General features: G+C 47.5%; 1 protein-coding gene across 3 annotated transcripts in view; it reads right to left on the bottom strand.

The window, feature by feature from the left end:
• Positions 1 to 12,466, bottom strand: part of ACOT7 (acyl-CoA thioesterase 7) — a 166,636-nt gene that overhangs the window by 23,711 nt on the left and 130,459 nt on the right. For all 3 annotated transcript variants that reach the window (XM_043998765.1, XM_043998764.1, XM_043998763.1), the window contains one exon: positions 7,645 to 7,829. In XM_043998765.1, the coding sequence (XP_043854700.1) occupies positions 7,645 to 7,829 (185 nt within the window). The remainder of the gene's footprint in view (positions 1 to 7,644; positions 7,830 to 12,466) is intronic.

The raw sequence follows: 12,466 nt of genomic DNA, 5'->3' as shown, positions 1-12,466 counted from the left end.
AACACTGACAACTGCCACAGCGCTTGTCTGCGAGAGTATGTGTGGGAATGTGCCATGGACTTGGAAACAGTGGGAGAGGGGCAAGTGTTTCCTTTCTCTCCTTGGTCAGCACCTACCCCCATCCCCATGATCATCAAGGAGGGTCCCCAGCCATGGCCTTCCCCCCAAACCGCACTGAGCCTTATCTAGGGCAGCAGAAACTCACTCCAGTTTTATTATGGGTAGAGGGAGGGCTGGTTTGTCTCCTCCTATAGTTTATGACTCAGTCAGTGCCTGTGTCCTGTTATCTACCCCCATCTCACCCCACCCCCGCCTTTGATTTTCAAGTGGATGTGGGGATCACAGGCCTTTAGCAATCAAGGGAGCACTAAGCAATCACACAGCAAGCTTCTGTGCCAGAAAATGAGAGCAAGTGGTCCAGTCATTCCTCCAAGAGATGGACTTGCTTCTAAACATATCAAAAATGAAAAAGAATAACCAGGCCCCGACGGGCCAACGGACAGTAAATATTAGAGCAGAGGAGTGCTATATGTGGGCTGGCAGATGGAGAGAAGAGCAGAGTGTAAAGCCTCCATCAGAAATGGCAAGCCTGCCTGGAGCGGCGGCTCGCCAAACTTTCCAGGGAACAAAGGCCTTGAACGAGCACAGTGCACTTCAGTAATGCTGACAGTTCTTCAATTAGGCAGCAATTTGAAAGTTAGTGCCTGAGTGTAATTTTGGCTAAGCCCAACAAAGGAAATGGATCCAGAGAGTGCTTTAGCCAGTGGCCCCAGTGTTCTGGTGGAAAGAACACCGGACCGGGCCTGGAGCCCTGGGTGAAGCCCAGCTCCCACACTTCCTGCTTGGGTGGCCTTATGGAGGAATCAGACTCATCTCGATGATCCTCCATTGGCAGGGTGGGGGCATTCTACCCTTTGCTTTCCCTTCACAGGCAGAGAGCCCATTAGGGCTGTCAGTCAGAATGAGGGGCGGGACTGCTCAAACTACTTGGAAGTGATGGGAATCAAGAACTCTGTTCCTTCCTGAGAGATGGAAAACCATCAGAACTTAGCATTTCTCTTGTCATTGCATCTGCACCCCATCTGCCCTGCCTCTAGGCCTTCCAGACCTCTGAGCCCCATGTCCCTATGACCTATGGAAGCCTGGACCTCTCCATCCACCCAGCAGCTGAATTCTTTTAAGTGTTGTCTCTCTATGTCTCTCTCTGTCTCTGTCTCTCTCTCCCCCAAATAGGTAAACTGATTAAGGCAGATATTTGAGACCCAGTGAAGAAAAAATTAATGCCTTGAGAAACTGCTCCCTAACACTATTTCAGAATGATGGCAGATGGATCTGATCCCAGGAACCAGAGATCTAAAGCACCTGAATGATACCTAAGAAATACAACGTCTAATTATGCTCTGACCTCTGACCCTTTATGTCTTCTCCATTAAATTAAATTAATTTCTCAATAAGCATGTATTAAATATGTACTATGGGCCAGGCACTGTGCTAGGTGATGGACATCCCAAGACAAGATTAAACAGTCCTTGCCCTCAAGGAGTTTACAGTCAATTGTGGGAAAACAATGGACACATATATAAATAAAAGCAAAATCCGGTACAAAGGGGCATAATGGAAGGGTGGGGTAAAGGGAGAGGGACTGAGATGGATGGGGAGGAGGGAGCAGGCTGTGGGGTCAGTCAGGGAAGAGATCTTTGGCCCAGCGCCTACAGTAGCTCATAATTCAGTGGCTAGATTGGATTGGCTACAGTGTATTCTAGTGCTAAGGGAGTCACAGGGCAGTCACAAGAGCTGGCTTCTGAGATCACTGGCTAGCCACATGGACTTGGGCAACTGAACCCTTGTGGTTCTGAATCAACTCACTGATCAACTGAGTTCTCAGGGGAGCCCAGGGCAGGAGATGGTCACGACCTGCACAGTGGCAAAGGTAATCTTCCTTAAATATGATTATCTTCTTAACTGGAAAGGAAGGGGGAGGCAGATGCTTAGATCTGGGGCATCTCTGTTGCTAGGTTGGCCTCTCTCTTCAATTTATCCTCATTCAGTAGGACTCCCATTCCCAAAAGGATCTTAGTAGAAAGAAATTTCACAGATTGTCTATCTCAACCCCCTAATTTTATAAATAAGGATAAGGAGGCCCAGGGGAGGGAGATATCTTGCCAAAGGCCCATGGTAAACAGTGGGGGTCTTCTTATTTTAAATGCCGGGCGCTTTTACCAGGCTGCATGGCCTCCATGGCCCATCAGTCATCTCGATCTCTTCCAAACTCATACGGCAATTCCTGCCTTTATGGCTCTGTTGGCACACAAGTGATTCTTTGTACTGCTGACTGTCGCTCTTTGAAGGCAAGGACAATGTCCCTCTCTTGAATCTGTGTGTCCTCCACAATACTTTGGTCAAAGGTCCTGCTCAGTGAATGCCTAGCACTGGTTGCCAACAATCTCTGGCTATGGGCACTTCTGCTTCTGAAGAGCTGGGTATAAACCATTTTCCTCATCATAAATCCAAATCCTGTTTCCATTACCTTCCATTATAACAGCTGAGAAAGCGTTCTTCATTTGACTGAATGTCAATGGTGACTGGTCATCAGTTGGCAGGGATTGCTAATAACTTGGTTTTCTCTGCTGGATGTGCTATTTGCTGGGCTTTTTCTTTCTGATAATTAAGCTGAAATGTATAATGGGAGCTCAGGAATTTAAACAACACCTACTAGCTTGCATTGGGTCCCTTTATAATATGACCACGAGCTCATCCCTCTGCTGTCCATGGTCTGATTTCCCCCTATTGGGTTTCCTGAAAGCCAGCCTCTCAGAGCAGGGCTGACATTCCATCAGCAAAAGTGCCCTGAGGTGGTGGGCCTTGCAGCAAGTCATGGCTCACTTGGGATACATTCATTTTTCAAATGACCTCATGAAGCAGCTTTATTGGGAACATGATTTAAAAACTCATTTACTGGCATGCTGTGGAGTGAATAATAAGGACCTTTACCTTCACTGGGGCTCTCAGGTCACAGCTGTGACCTCCTGGCCCCCTCGAGGCTCCCTGACCTAACCTGCTTCTGCCTTCTCATGCCAAAGGGTTAAGGCCAACAGTTTTCAATGACAGATTGAGGCAGCTGCCCTTGGAGCTGAGGGCAATGAACTCCAGATCTGAGCAGAAACCTCTTGTGGGCGTGGCGAACGAGGAAGGATGCACAGGTTCCCAGAGTCACAAAGGCTGCTTATTGTCATAAAGATTCAAATGAGACTCTGCAATCTCTGTTCTAACTAACCCAGGCACAGCTTCCCACAGCGTTGGCTGAACAAATAATCAGCCAGAGAGCATGGAGAAACCTCCTGATGCTGGGCCTCGAGGGAGCCCAGGCCTAAGAAGCAAAAGCCATTTCTTTCTGCAGCTGTTTCTTCCAAGAGACTTTGGTGAGGGGCTAGGCCACCCCGACAAAGGGCTTTCCCAAACGGAGCCCCCCCCCCCCAAGTCCAGAGCTCTTTGCCGCAAGTGTGCAAGTGTTCAGAAAGGCAGGATTTCTGCCTTGGGGTTGAGGGGCAAAGTGAGGAGAGGGGGTCATCCAGGAACCAGTGTTCCTGTAAAGCATCTCCACAGGCATCTTCTGACTAATTTCTAATTAGTCTGGAAAGTGCTGGAGATGATAAAGGATGGAGTACTTCCAGCAGGGCACCTACCCAGCATTCAATACTCATCAAGAAACAGCCCCAAAACGCTACACTGCATTTGGTGTCTGTCGACAGCAAGCCCTGTGGCTGGAGGGGAGGGGGGGAGCTAAAAATAGAGAGTCGGCTGAAGAACTGACAATAGGGAATAGGGGGAAGGGAGAAGCAGGGTTTCTGCAGAAACATACAGGTGTGCGATTCTCTTCGCACTCCAAGCTATTCCTTGGGGATAGAGCCCGCTCTTCCCAAGTTCATGTGAATTCCAACCAAAGCCATCAGTTTAGAGGGAAATAAAAAGACAAAGTTACATACTCAGACATATCAAATCCACATCACATCTACGGAGACAATCATGTGGCTATATTAGTTCTTGTTCTCGTTCTCTCTCTGTCAGACACACACACACACACACACACACACACACACACACACACACACACACACTCCAGAGGGACACACACTTGCACTGTCAGTTTTCCAAGTGATTGCACTAAGCCTGAGTTGGTTCTGAAAACACTGAGCTATGGCTCCCCAAGCCCTCCCTCCCTTTCTTTCAAATTAGCAAAGATCATTAATGAACATCTGACCACCAGGGCACCTCTTAAAGTATCACAGCTCCATCTTGAATTAGCAAGAAACAACGGCCCAAGTCTGCAGCAGCTAAAACAGCTGTGCAGTTTGGACAATGCCAGCGAATCTCTAAACAATTCAAACAGCCAACTCAAACAAACAACTGTCAATTAAGTAGGAATGTTTTACCCCTTGTGAGGCAATGCATTTCAGTGGGAAAAGTCAGGAGAACCTGGGTCTGAACTGCACCTAACATTTACTGGCTGGGTGACTGTGGATGTGTCCTTTCACCTCTCAAGCTGGGGGAGTCTGTGGTTTCCTCATTGATAGAATGGGTCTATTGATGTGAGGCAGCTTCCACAGGGTTGATGGGGACAAACGAGATCATTTGAGGGCTGCCCTTCTGTTGGCTTTACTTTATACACAGTTTGTGTTGGCCACTCCCCAATAGAATGCAAGCTCTTGGGGATAGAGATGGTTGGTTTGGTATTGCCAACACACCGTGTGCTAGCACATAGCAGGTACCTAATAAATGCTCACTGAATTAAGCGGAATGGGTATAACATTTTTCGCAAACATTAAAACTGAAAGATTCACCCAAATCCAAGGCTCCAGACTGAGGGGATTGCCAGGTAATAATAATACTAGCTAACATTTACACAGTGCTTATGATGTGCCAGGCACTTTATAGTTATCTTCACAGTTGATTCTCACAAACACCCTGGGTGGTAGGTTCTGTTGTTAAACCCATTTTATGGATAAGGAAACTGAAGAGAAGACAACTTTAAGTGGAACTGATGAATATTTCCCCTACCCTTACAGTGGAAATGAGAGCACAACAATGGCTCATGGGGAGCTGGTAGCCAAGAAGGGCAAAGGGACAGTAAGAGTGTGTCCAGTGGCCCTCAGTGAATTCAAGTTCCCTGGCCCCGATGACTTGACTACATTCTTGTGTCTTGAAAGAACTAGCAGATGTTCCTGCTGAGCCATAAGATCGTGGGAAATAGGAGAGGTACCACAAGATTGGAGATGGGCGAGTGCCTTGATGTATAGAGATCAGAGCCTGCAGACCACTACCAGGGGACTGGACATGAAGTCCTGGGAAAATCCTAGAATCCTAGAATGGCTCATTAAACAGATGCTTGGCAAACCACCTAGAAAGGAAGCAGTGACTCCCAAGAGCCAGTGGGGGCTTCATCAAAGACAGGTTTTGCCAGACTCAGCTCCTTTCCTTGTTTTGATAGCATCTAAGTTAGTAGATGAGGGTAAGACCATCAATATCTCCCCAGGTTTGTTTTTTCTTTTTTTTGCAAGGCAATTGGAGCTAAGTGACTTGCCCAGGGTCACACAGCTAGTAAGTGTCAAGTGTCTGAGGCCAGATTTGAACTCAGGTCCTTCTGACTCCAGGGGCAGTGCTCTCTCCACTGCGCCACCTAGCTGCCCCATCTCCCCAGGTTTTTGGCAAAGCTTTTGCTCTAGTATCTCCTACTGTTCCTGCAAAGAAGATGGAGAGATGTGAACCCAATGATATACAATTAGATGGATTCAGACCTGACTGAGTATCGATTCAGAGGCTTGATATTAGTGTGGCAGGAGGTCTCCAGTGGAATATCCCAGGGATCTGTGCTTGGATCATGTGCTTTTACCATGATTGCCAATACTTAGCAAAGTAATGGAGAATATGTTAACAATGCAGATCAAACATAAAAGTCTGCTCAGCATACACTTTCCCCACAAAGAGACACTGGTTAAACATTTACCAGAACATTCCTACGCTAACTAGCCGTTTTTCTTCTTCATTTTCTTCTTTTTTTGGTGAGGCAATTGGGGTTAAGTGACTTGCCTAGGGTCACACAGCTAGTAAGTGTCAAGTGTCTGAGGCTGGATTTGAACTCAGGTCCTCCTGACCCCAGGGCCAGTGCTCTATCCACTGCGCCACCTAGCCTTTAAGGTCCTTTCCAAATCAGAAAATACAGAACTATGTCATCTGAGATTCACACACGGAACCCAGGCCAAGCAGCCAGGTGGCATGTCTCGCCATCCATTCTTTCAAGAAACATTTTGTCTGCTGCATACAATGCCTTGTCATTGAGACTGAGGGGCTACAAAAAACACTAAGACATGCTTCCTGCCCTCTAGGGACTTACAGTCTAGAAAGGAATAACAATATGATCACAGCAACAGGAAGAAGAAAAGCATGGAATCTGAAATGAGAGGAAATGTGTGTACTGTTGGTGTGTTTTTTAAAAACAAGTCCATAGCTGAATTCTAAAATGTTTGACATCTGACAGAAACCAGTAGTGAGCATGGCATGGACCAGACATAAGAAAGCAGATGGGGGACGGGGGGTGTGGACTATGTAGAAGTTTTTGCAGAGTTGGTAGAGTGCCCAAGTGAGTGTGCCTGAACTCTTCCACACAAGTGCCAGGGATTCATGAAGCAGTTCCACCTCTCATCCAAACTTTCTCCCCTACACAAATCATCCTTTCTTATCAACTGTTAGTAACCAGAACACCTCGGTTTATTATAAGGGTCTTGATCCTTGTTAGTACAGGAAAGAGTTGTTTTGTTTTGTTTTTAGTGTGCGCGTGCGCGCACACACACACACACACCCCTGCCACACTATCCTGGCTTGGTATCAAGTATTCATTATCCTGTTTACCTGTGTATAACACCAAAATGCTAGGTTAAATGACTTGCCCAAGGTAATAAAGCCACAATGCCCACTTCCCAGGTCAGGGACTCCTACCATGCCAGGGGGTTGTTGACCAGCTGGAGGGTCTCCACTGCCCAAAGAAACTGGTGCTTGCACGTCTTAACAAAATTCTTTGGTCTGCCTGCAGCATATTCCTAGAAAGGGCCCCTGAGGGGGATCAGCTGGGATGCTGAGCCAGCCAAGGAAGCCAGCTGTTAGTCTTTTTGTGTGTGTGTGTGTGTGTGTGTCTGCACCTGTAATTTCCCTGGCATAAGAAACTTCCTCTGCCAGTGTCTGCCACTGTGCGGCCTAGACTCTCAGAGAGTGGCCAGGGGTACTAAGAGCTGAAAGGATCAGGCTAGGGTCATCCAGTCATCAGGTGTCAGTAGAGAGACTAGAACCCAGGTCTTCCTGACTCTGAAGCTGGTTTTCTCTGATGGGCTCTGGTTCACTTAAATAACATTGAAGAAACAAGACCCACAGAGAGCTGGGCAGAAAGGCCCTGCTCCACCAACACAATCATGACCATGAGTATCCTGGGGAGCCAACCTGCATCCCAGGTCACCATTAGGATGCCCAAGCTACATCACCAATGCGAAAAAGGAAGCCAAGAAAAGCATGGGAAGAATGGGGGATTCACTGGCTAAGTAAGGAGCTCTCACCGGAGCCCAGAAGCATCCATGGTAGGTAGGGATGAGGCCTACTCACCAGCAGCTGGGGCACAGGGAGTGTCTTCCCCTCTTTGCTCAGGGACACATAGGTGACAAAGGCACTGGCAGCGCGGTATCTCTCTTGAGAATGCAACGCAACAGGATCGGCATCCACCAAGACTTCGATCTCCATGGACTTATTGCTCGTGAAGGTCATGCGTCCAGAGATGGTGATGACACAACCTGAAAGGCACAACATGTTTGTGAGCCCTTAGCACCCTCCTGCTTCAACCACTAGATACAACAGGCCTGACCTGGCTAAGGAAGCTCAACAGGGCCGACTGCCAGGGGCAAGTTGGGGGAAGGAGACAATACAAGAGGCACATTGGTTAGGTCAAAGAAAAGCATCAGAACTACCAGGAAGAGAAGAAGACAAACTCTCACAATGCCTCTTCTTTCAGCTCTTCATCACTCCCATCAGTCACCAATCCCCTCATCGTGCCCGTGTTCTCACTGTGGCAGTCAGGGATGATGGCCCGGGGGCCAGCCTCCAGGGAGTGCCCCTTCCTTCACGGAGGGCATCAGCAGAAACACACTCTGTCCCCATGCTGAGCCAGGCCAGAAGGCAAGGTATGCAAAAAAAGACCTAGTCACTCTGAGAGGAGGGCACAAAGGCATGGGAAAGCAGAGGATCCCATTGCCAGACAGATCCACGATCAGGAAAACCTTTTGACAAGATTTGGCTCTAAATCCTCTAAGAGAACACTATTGATTCACGCTCAAGACGGGTAGGTTAATAAACAAGTCACGTTTAGTAGGGCCAGGAAGAGAAGCATGTGACGGGGAGACTGATGTTAGGGAGGAGTGTGCACGCAACCTAGAGAGGAGGGGTTATTCTACTAGACAAGTGTGCCCAAAGACAGAGCTATACTTACATCAGCTGCTTCGTGCCAAAATGGAGGAGACATTTCTGAGGGGGAAGGAAGGAGCCCCATGAACAACAAAAACCATCATGAGAGCAACAAAGGTCGACATGCTCATGTTCAAGTATCCAGTGATTCGGGGGAAGAAGGCAGCTAACAACGTTCCCATTTCTAAGGCAGAAGGGGTCACAAGTTTGGATGACAGCTCAGGTTTTTTGACTTGAAGGCTCTTTAGAGTGGCCTCTTTAGAGGCCCCAGATAAAAGGAAAAAGGGTTTGGAGTCAAGAAACAGGCCCAAGAACTTCCACTCTTGCAGGCCTGTGGTAAGGACATTTCTAGGGGCCAAACATTACACAGCTTCAAATCTGACTACGTGAAGCAAGAGAAGAAAGCCCTGCTTCCTGCCCATAGACTGCCATCTCTCTCAGTCCTCACAAAGCAAGGGCTGGTGTTCTTAATGTTTTTAACAGCTGGAGAAACAGAGGCTTCATTAAGGAGATGAAGCTTCTTGCCCAGGTGCACACAGCAAGAAGACACGTATCAGGGATAAGATACTGCCAAGCTCTTCCCCCCAGGCCACAAAGCTCCCAGAGCTGAGAGCACAGGGGAGAATGTGGGTGTCTCTCCCAGCTGCCCCCTCAGGGAGACCTTCCCTGGCCTTCCTAACTAGAACAGAAGCTCTTTGAGGGCAGCAGGACGGTTTCTTTCGGCTTGTGTTTGGATTCTCACACTTAGCACAGTGTCTGGCACTGCTGACTTGACGAGCTAAAAAGTGTTTTTCCCCTCCGTAGATTTTCCAAAGGCAACCCAGCACACCCAATCTTATTATATGGCTATCTATTCATGTTGACCATTCAATGGGAGGGCAGGCTCTGTGAAGGTTTTTTTTAAGCTCAGAATGTTTTTTTTTAAGGCACCCAGCTCAGGATCTTGTGAATAGGAGGTGGTTGACAAATGTTTAAGGACATGAACTGGAGAGGCTAGAGCCTGCCGCAGCTACTTTTTCTCCAGAGAAGTGAAGGACTTCCTTCCATCACGATCCATTTACCCAACTACTTGAGTAATTGACTTCAGAGGTCCAATGAATTTGTGATGAGACAGTAGAGGCAATACAGCTTTTACTAGGAGAGGAGAGAACTTGACCTATCCCCCCCACACACACACACCCATCTCTGTTCTACATTTTTCCTCCAGGTTGCTATACGGTCTCCTTAGAGGGACCACCCCATCTGCCAGGGGTCTGCCTCTCATTCTTTTAGTACTTCATGGATATCAGCGTGTCCAGGTTCTCCATCACCCACCTAACTCCTCTCTATCGATACCACCAGAAAACCTACAGGCATCTACGCAATCTGACTTAAATAGATTTCTTCTATTACTCTGGAAAAACCGCCCACACCAAGTCTGTAACAACCCAGTGTCCTCATTTCCCCCACAGCATTACAAAAACCTTAGCGTAGCACACTCGTCAGATATAACATAATGGCCACCTGAGAATCCCAATGGCACTAAGTCCTCAACTGGTCCCGGTGGCTCTAAGCTCAGCACCTTCTCCCTTCCTCCCCTGTCATGTGACTTCTGAAGCTGCTTTGTTGCTGATGCTGTTTTACAAAGTATACACTTTGAGGATGACAACAACAATAATAATAAGAACAATGTTAACTCCCAGGATCGTAGACCTGGAGCTAGATAGACTTTGGAGGTCAGAGTCACAGGAGCATAGATTTAAGGGTGGAAAGGAACTTAGAGGCCGCTGAATCTAGCCCTGTCATAAGTGTTTTGTCCAAGGTCACCCAGCTAATGCCCAAGGTGGGTTCTTTTGACAAGTCCAGCGCCCCATTCACTTTCATACTGCCATTTAGCAGATGAAGAAACTGAGGGCGACAACAGTTCAATAGTTTTGTCCAGGTCTCACTGGTAGTCAATGTCAGAGCTGGTCACTACTACCTTTGAATTACTTCAAAATGCTGTCCACGATATTCCTTTGCAGTCACACCACAGTGGAAGTATCAGGTCCGTTCAGGATGCTAACACATGTGTGCGCGTGCGCGTGTGCGTGTGTGTGTGTAGGCAGAGAAATGAGGGTTAAGTGACTTGCCCAAGGTCACACAGCTAGTAAGTGTCAAGTGTCTGAGGCTGGATTTGAACTCAGGTCCTCCTGAACCTGAGCCTTCTGGCATCCAGCTCCTTGCTTTTCCCTCTGCAGGCATGGCTGATATTCCTGAGACATTTCCTCCTCACTCTTCCCTGCTTCCCAAGAAGTCCAGCCTGAGCTCTTGATAACATTTCCTAACAGTCTCTTCCACTGACCAAGAAGACCAAAGGTCCGAGACAATGCTGGCTTAAGGTAAACCTCTGTTTACCATGGAAGGAGGGAAAAGACCCAAGGTATCTCCTCCAAAGTCTACAAGGATGCAAATATTCCTTAACAGACTGCTTTGTCAGAGTTTTCTGTGAGGAGGCTGTCTGGAAATGTGTGTGCGTGGGGAAGACTATAAATAATAAGTGACACCTTTTGTGTGTGTGTGTGTGCGTGCACGCACATGTGCACACACAAACCCACATATACCCACCCAGACATTATTTTCCTTTTCCTCCAGTATCTGCATTTGTATCATGGGCAAGAAATGCACTCAAAACTGTCAATGAATACAATGGGCTTGTGGGTTGGCAAGGGAATTTTAATCTTTTCAGCTTGTAAAGAATACAAGATAATAAACCTCCACCAATCTATTTTCCCCTTCTCCCTGGGGTTCTGGAGATAGCTGCTGTTCTAGATTAGACTCACTGATGGAGATCTGTATCATGTGGTTTGAACCTCTAAGTTCTGCCTTCCAAAGCAATGTTCCAAGGACCACAAGGACGTGAAAACCGGGGAAGCACTCTTTTCCTGATCAAAAAGCTCTGGTCACTGGTATCAAAAGCCCTCAGGCTATACCATGTCACCCTCTGTAGTGCTGCCGGCGACCCGTGCCAGAGGTGCCAGAAAGCCTCAGCAGTGGGATGCGGGCCAAGGCCCAAGAGGCATTTCACTTTCACTTCCCTGAATTCAGAAAGGTTACCGAGTAGGGCTCTTGCTCTCCTAAGGTTCTTTGCCAGCACCCTGTAAACAAGGTCTGGAAGGCAGACAGAGAGAATGTGTGTGGGAGGAAGAGCTGGTAAATGTGCCAGCAGGTTTTCATATGAACTGACCGACTTGGGTGAAAGGGCACTGGTCGGGCCAGCGTGTCCTGGCTCTGCCTCTCTCTCAAGACTCTCATTTCAATGTTCATTGAACCACATGGACCCTCAGAAAGTAACTTCCTTAAGGCCAGGGATGTATTTCTGTGTCCCCAGTGCTGAGCACAGTATCCTGCACATAAAAGACCCACCGTAAATGTTGAATTGGCTCGAGTTCTGACCACTCGAATGGACACAAACCTCAATGGTTGTATAGAGTCTGGTGGGAAACTGCTTTATGAACACTGCCTTTAAGACTGAGGCACAGAAAGACTTTCAAAGTGTAGTTCAGAAAAAATGTTAAAAAACTCCTTCCAGGAAGGGGGCAGCTAGGTGGTGCAGTGAATAAAGCACCAACCCTGGATTTAGGAGGACCTGAGTTCAAATCCAGCCTCAGACACTTGACACTCACTAGCTGTGTGACCCTGGGCAAGTCACTTAACCCTCATTGCCCAGGGGGAAAAAGAAAAGAAAAAGAAAAGCTTCTTCCTCTACTAGTCCCCATTTGACTCAAATGCTTATATTTAATGCAAGAATAGTCTCCAAACAAGAAAGACCTAGAAGCTGTTGCACCATTCTAATGACAAACCTTTCTCACAAATGAGCAAATGGGCATGGTGAACCTTGCCCAGGATCTGGCATCCCTAAGACATAATAGAGAAGAACCAGGTGGATCTCCTGAAAGGGATAGCATGTAGAAGCCATGTCATTTGATCCACAATTGTGCTGGAATGTCAA

The sequence above is a fragment of the Dromiciops gliroides genome, chromosome 3 (genome assembly GCF_019393635.1).
Source record: "Dromiciops gliroides isolate mDroGli1 chromosome 3, mDroGli1.pri, whole genome shotgun sequence".
Taxonomy (NCBI): domain Eukaryota; kingdom Metazoa; phylum Chordata; class Mammalia; order Microbiotheria; family Microbiotheriidae; genus Dromiciops; species Dromiciops gliroides.
The sequence above is the reverse complement of the archived record's forward strand: the minus strand, read 5'-3'. Positions and strand labels throughout refer to the sequence as shown.